Below are 7,636 nucleotides of genomic sequence, written 5' to 3' on the forward strand. Positions count from 1 at the left end.
CTTTGTCCTTCTACAGGGGTCAGTGGTCTGTCCTTCTATTGCGGGGGGGGGGGCAGACAAATTCCTGTGTGACTATGCATAAGAATTCTTCCACGATCCTTTTGCAGGAGAGAAGTGGAATATTCCTGGAAAGCCAAGGCACCCCTCAGAACCCACACTTCAGTGGAAATGCTCTCTCCCCACAAAAGACACCTTGTTTAATAGCCGTGAAATGTTCTTTTCCATGGCAGTTGGTGTGTTTTGACATCCACCTAATGTATGGCCAGTGGGAAGGCTAAAGTCCACATCACAGACCTCTGCCGAGTTAGGTGGACTAACAAGATTATAGTTTTCAAATGGGGAATAGAGAATATGATCCAAATAAGGAAGTACTTTTGAGGCAGGGCATACAATAGGGCCAATTTGGAAACAATGACAGTAACAGTGCAAGTGCAGAACTCACATCTTGGTTCTGCAGTTCATGGGCATAGGTTACACTTGGGACATGATTATCGTGGTTTTCTCAGGATAATTTGTCTTCCTTCATATCAGTTATGATGCCTGAGGTAACCCCTGCATCCCACCACCACCACATTTTGTTCTGGACCTAATGTAGCAGTAAGTATCCTTAGGGCTGTCTCCTAATGCGGCCCGAGCTCTGTGTTGAGAATCTCATGCTTTCATCCAAGTGTCTTTCACACTGAAGGTAGTTTCATGCCACAATCAGACTTTTCTAGTAAACCAAGTTCTACAATTGAGATTTCTCGCCACATTTTTTTGAAAGTTGGAGAAAATTCAGAGAGATCAATGATCAACACAGAACTTTCTAGGAAGTGAAATTGCAGCATTAATAGTTGGTGAAAGCATGGCTTATTTGGTCTGAATAGGGAAGTTACGTAAAGATGTTAGTCATGCTGCCAGTTGCTGTGGACCTAAGATCTTTGGAGGAATATCAAAATTAAAGGTACTGAGCCGTTTTCCCAGAACTGTTATCATTTCAAACACTGTCCCAAGGCAATCTGATTCCAATCCAGCTGGAGAATTTTTCAGCTAACATCACCCCATCTAATGTACATAGAATTGCAAGACTTAAAGGGTAAATGCTGGCGAACAGCATAAAACAATGGTTTTCAGACAACTACAAAACTACTGAGGATGGACTATGTTCGTAAATGAGTACTGTCCCTCTGGAATATGCCATAGAGTTCATGTTGGTCTTGTTTGTTATTTTGATGTCATTCCAAATGTCAAACAACAGGGTATTATGGCTTAGTTAAGTTGCCTTGCCTTACTTTCCTAGCTTTCCTTTCCTAGGCAATTCCTGGAACTTGTATACTGCACTGGCAGTTTTTATCCTGCCTTTCATTTACCAGCAGGATGCAGTTTACTATATTTGACACAGCACCTAACTACAGAAGTGGTAAAGGACTTCAAGAGATCATCTATCCCAAACCCTCCCCCCACTCCAAAGCCACACTGGATTTCTGATGGATATGCTTTCATTTTCCCTAGTCTTGTGGTTCTCAAATTTAGGTGCAACAGAAGCACATGAGGGCTTGTGAAAACACAAGAGTTTTGGGCACCACCCTCAGAGTTTCTAATTCAGGAGGTATGGGGCTTCCGTTCCTAACAAGTTCCCTGGATGCTCATGTTATTTGTCAGGGAACCACACTTTGAGAACCATTGCCCCTCCCAAAGTGAGGCAAAGATTGAAAGAAAGCACCCTTGTCAATTGACACTTCACTTCTTTAGTATTTTAATTGACTAAATAATTTAGCAAATCAATAATCTACTTCCGTGATCAAGGTTAGAATGTGTTTACAAGCCTAGAGAAAGACTTCAATGTTAACACAGCTCAAATGGTATTACCTACAGCCAGAGGTTGAATGTGCCTTTGGAAAGGGGCTGGCTACATTGTGCCCCTCCCCCTCCCCTCCTCCTCCTTCTAATTCTTCTTCTTCTAACTGTTATTCTATATTTTTGTTTCTAGGAGCTTCAGTTGCAATCTGGACTTAAGGCAAATATGGATGTCCAGGGTGGTCTGGCTATTGATATTTCAGGTTCAATGGAGTTTAGCCTGTGGTATCGTGAGTCTAAGACCCGAGTGAAAAATCAGTAAGCATATGTATAGTACTCTATGCAAAGAACCACAGAGATAAGGTTTTTTTAAAATTTTATTGAAATATAGTTGTTGATTTACAATGTTGCATTAATTTCTGCCATATAGCAAAGTGATTCAGTTATACATGTATATAGTTCTTTTCCATATTCTTTTCCATTATGGTTTATCACAAGATATTGAATATACTGTGCTATGCAGTAGGACCTGGTTATTTATCCATTCTCTATATAATCGTTTGCATCTGCTAATCCCAAACTCCCAGTTCACCCCTCCCCCACCCCCTCTCCCTCTTGGCAACCACAGGTCTGTTCTCTATATGCAGAGATATGTTTTCGGAATTGTTTAACTTTCCGACTTCTTGAAATCTATGCTTTCTGTTTGTAATCATTAAATCGTAGAGTAGGGAGTAACCATGGGAAGTCATTCTTTCCATAGCTTCTTATGAGCAGCTAGGTACCTAATATGACTCAGCCAAGGATCTTTTCGCTTTTAAAGACATCCATGGACAGCTTGCACAGTGGATGAAATGTTCATCTTCTCTTGGTAGTTGACAATACTGTCAGAAGACTTTACTTTTAAACAATTTTTTTTAGCTTATACCTCTTGTTGGGATTTTAAATCTTTCCTCTTTTGCTGTCTTCAGTGGAGAAAAATAAAAAGATGATCACTTTTGTGAGAATCTAAGTCTTAAACACTGAGTCCTTAAGTGTTTTTGTTAGTGTTCATTTTTCTAAACAGAATTTTCTCTGCTCTTTTAGTTTTTCTAATTGACCCATCAGATCAAATGAAAGTGCTTTATTTTGAACTTAAAACAATGTCTTTGAACCAATGTGATAATCAAAAGAATTATTCTTCTGTTTGTTTTAATACTGAAGAAAAGAACATGAAAATGCAATTGATTTTTACTTTTTGGATATTTAAAAATACAGTGGGGCAGAAGTGGGATAGGAGTGCTAAAATTAGATTTTTAGTTTATTTTGAACAATGGATGAAGGAATTGAGAAAAATCAAAAGGTGGCACATTTAACATGAAAGGTGACCCTCAGTGTTACTAAAACGAACCAAAGAATGAGAAATGGGAGAGGCTTTCAGAGTGGTAAGCAATATAATTTAGGGCTTCCCACTGCATCAGTCATCTTGGTCACCTTTTTGATGTATTTTCTAGACAGAAGTTTACCCAAATTAAACTGAACTGAATTATTTTCAGGAGGAAATCAACAACAGCTACAACAAAAATTTCTGGCTTTTTAAAAGAGACACGGTATCCCTAAGTATCTGCCAGTGTCCACATTATAGCCAATTCATCTTCAATTTTCCATTTGTTCATTTAAAAAATATCTCTTAAGCCTTTGTTGAGTGTAAGATATTAGAAGGTATTCAGGGATTTAATGAATTCAGGGAAAAGGATTCAGGGATTTAAATGATACCACCTCTGACCTACTTTTACACTGGCAATAGCAGCAGGTGTGCTGTGAGAAGCACAGCAAAATTAGTCGCCTATTAAAAGAGCACGAACGTACAGCTCTGATTTCATCTAAAGTCTACAATTAAATTAGAGTAGTCCTAGAGGGAAGCCTTCTACTAGGATTGTTTATCCTCTTCATTTTCATCCAAGCCTCTGTCCTAGTCAATCCAATTTGTCTAGGTGATCACTGGAGAACCTATGATATCTGTCCTTTCTGGGGCACCCAATATATATGCTGTAGGAATGGTTCTTTGTGATACTGTATTTTTCAAATATCTTGGCAACCATAGACTTCTGTCATCAGAGACCCTTTGGAGAAAGTAATGAAATGGAATTGAGGTAGCTACATAGAAGCCAACAGAGAGATAGTTACCAAGAAAATTGTTGTAAACATCAACTGTCTTCTGGGTGAGCTTAGACTTTGTTTTAAGATAACACAGGTATTTCTGACTTCCTGATAGGACCAGGTCCCAGGCATGTTTTCGTCATGGCTCTTGGTATGCCCATACCAAACATTAATGCCTGATAGACATTTCATTCCCACATCTAGAATTGAAGGCTGGGGGAGGACTTAGGAGTAGGGCAAAACTTCACTGCCCAATTGTTGGGACAAACCAGTTCCTGGTTACCAACAGAATTCTAAGCACATTTAGGTCACCTATTAGTCCCTTAAGTGTTTCTTTCCAGTTATCAGCATGAGAAATTCAGACCCTGTGGTTTGTTAGTTCAGCTCAGTGAAATGTGATTAACAGCTTATTTTGCTCAATTCTTAGGGTAACTGTGGTCATAACTGGTGACATCACAGTGGACTCCTCTTTTGTGAAAGCTGGCCTGGAAGTTGGTGTGGAAACAGAAGCAGGCTTGGAGTTTATCTCCACGGTGCAGTTTTCTCAGTACCCCTTCTTAGTGTGCCTGCAGATGGACAGGGATGGAATTCCGTACAGGTAAGAAGCAGTGCTTATGGAATGTTCCAGGGCCAGCCCCAGTTCACCAGGAACTTGCACCCAGTTTTGAGCATTCCATTACAGAAAGTAAAGGAAAATGGTAAAAACCCAGTGAAACATGATTTTTCTTTAAATGAGTAAAAGAATAATTGATAAGACTAAAAAAAAAAGTTAGTTTCTAGGATACCAAGAAACTGTAATGACTAGTTCATTTGATTCTGGAGATAATATCATATTCTAGCCCAGAAATAATTTTTCAAGGCAACAAAGGGATTTGATTTACCGTAAGAATTGCCACACAGTTTCAGCAAAAACACTAGATGCATATTTACTATCAGCTATCTTCACAGTTGTCTCTTGGACAGAAAGTTCAAAACAGAACATCTGACAATCGTTTACCATAGTTTAAGAGCCCAAATGAATCACAATTTTTAGGTAATCCATACAACAGCAACTTGACCTGGTTTAAGTTTTGGCTCAAGCTTAAGATTTTGTGATTTTGAATTAAAAAAAAAAAAAAGGCTTTTAGTAGAGTACTTAGTGTCCCAGAAACTAAATATATAACTGTCCATGTAGTTTTCCCAAAACCTTATCCACCCTAGAGCTTTTCATTTACACTGTGCCCTTTGAATTTTGTAACAATTATTCTAATAATACTATAGTGAGGAAGTAGGATGCTTCGGGTCTTCGGGTCTAGGGAGCACTGACTTTTCTGTAGTGGGTGTAGAGGTCGCCTTGACATGCACGCTTAACCATGAAGGGAATCTGTATACTTAAAACAGAGAACCATGTTTTACATTATCTCCTTTGATAAGTAGGGCAGAGTTGAGCACCTTCTTTATTTATTTTTTTTATTTCATGATCCATGTAAGGAATGCTAGATGATGTAAGTACAAATATGAGCAGGTTATGTTTTTACAGAAGAAAAGATTGTGGATTATAGTACATTAAGCTGTTGCTAATTTATTAACCTATGTCTAGAATAAACCTCCATTAATACATTTTAGAAAAATCCACCTTCCAATGGTCAAAATGCAGTGAGCAGCAGCCCAGGCACAAGGCTAACTGGTTAGGTTCCACATTTCACTTGGGCCAGGGCTCTGGGGATGTTTCCCTGTCAGCATTCTCAGCTTAAATCCAGTTGGATTTGCTCCTTTCTCAAAAGGGGAATACTGCAAAGGTGGGGCTCCTGGAATGAGGGTGGGGGACATAGCAAGGCCTACAAAGCTTAGCAGCCTCTGCAGAAAGCTGCGAGACATTTGGTCCTTCATTCCAGAAGAATGAGTAACAGCACTCCCATATCCCAGGCGTGTGAAGTGTATCTGCTGGTGTAAAAAGAAACGCGAAGGAAAAAATCACCCCATTCGTGGGAACGAAAGCTAGTCATCTTTGGTACTCACATCCTTTCTCAAATGGCTTTGAAACAGAAGCTTCAAGTGTTCACTCAATAACTTTCTTTGACGGGGGTGGGGTGACTTTAATATGTGTGTAATTTTGTTATTATTGTTATTATGCAGGCAATTTGAGACAAAGTATGAAAGGCTGTCCACAGGCAGAGGTTATGTCTCTCGGAAGAGAAAAGAAAGCCTAGTAGCGGGAGCTGAATTCCCGCTGCACCAAGAGAACTCTGAGATGTGCAAGGCGGTGTTTCCTCCTCAACCAGAGAGTAGTTCCAGTGGTTGGTTTTGAAACTGATGGGGCTGTTTCACTGGAATCCATCTCCCCAGAAGGGATATGATGTGACATGCCTAAGTACTTGCTCTCTGAGAGCACAGTGTTTACATATTTACCTGTATTTAAGAGTTTTTGTAAAAAGCAATGAAAAACCTCCCATAATTAAGCTTGGGCCTGAATCATTCAGTACTACCTACAGTGTCATTTTGAGCCAACCTATGTGACACTTTTAGTAGCATTCTTAGTTTTATTGTATCTCTCTCAAATCAAATTTAGTACTATGAAAATAGTTCTTCCCTAAGAAGAAACGATTGTTTGTAAAAAATAAGACACACAGACACACATTCAGGAGAGCACAAGTTTGTTTCAACAATTTTCAATCAATCTATATGAAGCCCTTGGTAGAACCTTACACAGCTTGTTTCTACGAAACATGGCCAATCAGGAAAAAACAGACCTTTTTTTCTTGGAGAGGGGAGCATGGAGGAAAGGGATAAGACTTTTAATGGCTTTTGTCAGCCATCTTCAAGAATTAATACTTATCTCTTCTGTTAGTTTTATTGAGTATTGAGGTAGGAGGCACACAGAATGAACACATACCATCTCTTCTTTCTGCTGGCCATGTAGTCAGATCGCTAGAAGAAAGCTGATCAGTCCTCTGCCTTACAAAAATGTCAGACTCAGCATATCAGAATTAGAAATATTAATTTCAGGAACTCCATTTGATTTTTTTCTTGTGCTGTATCTCTTTGAGACTATAATGTGGTCCACTGTCCTTTATAACGGACATCCTCAAATATTCATCATTTTATTTTTCACTCAACTGTTTTGTGGTGGAAGTTCCAGTCTGTTGGACTGCAGTCTACAAAAGCCAGAATGGCTGAGAGAATTTAATAATGCTTTGAGAACCTGATGGATTTGGACTTGTAAAAAATGAAATCAAGAAAAGAGTGTCCCTATTTGTACAAATTAAAAGAGCCACGTTAACCATTTTCAAATATTTACTAACAAAACAGATACATGTTTTGATAGCGACAGGCCCAAAACAGATAACAGGTGCTCACTTGTCCATTAAACACACACACACACACACACACTCACACGCACACACACGGGAAGTTTAGCTAGCCCGCCACTAGTTGTAAATTTAAAATGATGTGTGATGAAATAAATACATGGAATTCATATTGAATTGCTTTTGTCTTCCATATTTCTCTGTTCCTGCCACTTTCTGAGCCCAGACACATATACAGCTAAGCCTCTGAAGCTCTATAGAACAGGCCAGATGCTCTAATACGTGGTCAGAGCCCTTTGGAAAATACGCTATTGAAAATAGCAGCAGAAGCAGTCAGAAGCTCTTAAGCCCAGTTTTTATAAAGCTCTGGACCTGCACACGTATTGTTATGTTATTGAGAAGAGAAAAAGGGATAAAAACAGAGGGTTTCGGGGGTA

General features: G+C 39.2%; 1 protein-coding gene across 1 annotated transcript in view; it reads left to right on the forward strand.

Moving 5' to 3' along the window:
* The window catches only part of MTTP (microsomal triglyceride transfer protein), a 46,618-nt gene extending 39,250 nt beyond the window's left edge, over positions 1-7,368 (forward strand). The window contains exons 16-18 of the mRNA XM_007463797.1: positions 1,970-2,094; positions 4,340-4,510; positions 6,028-7,368. Of these exons, the coding sequence (XP_007463859.1) occupies positions 1,970-2,094; positions 4,340-4,510; positions 6,028-6,199 (468 nt within the window). The 3' untranslated portion in view covers positions 6,200-7,368. The remainder of the gene's footprint in view (positions 1-1,969; positions 2,095-4,339; positions 4,511-6,027) is intronic.
* Positions 7,369-7,636: the final 268 nt, after the last annotated feature.

This window comes from Lipotes vexillifer, unplaced genomic scaffold (genome assembly GCF_000442215.2).
Source record: "Lipotes vexillifer unplaced genomic scaffold, Lipotes_vexillifer_v1.1 scaffold49, whole genome shotgun sequence".
Classification (NCBI taxonomy): Eukaryota; Metazoa; Chordata; class Mammalia; order Artiodactyla; family Lipotidae; genus Lipotes; species Lipotes vexillifer.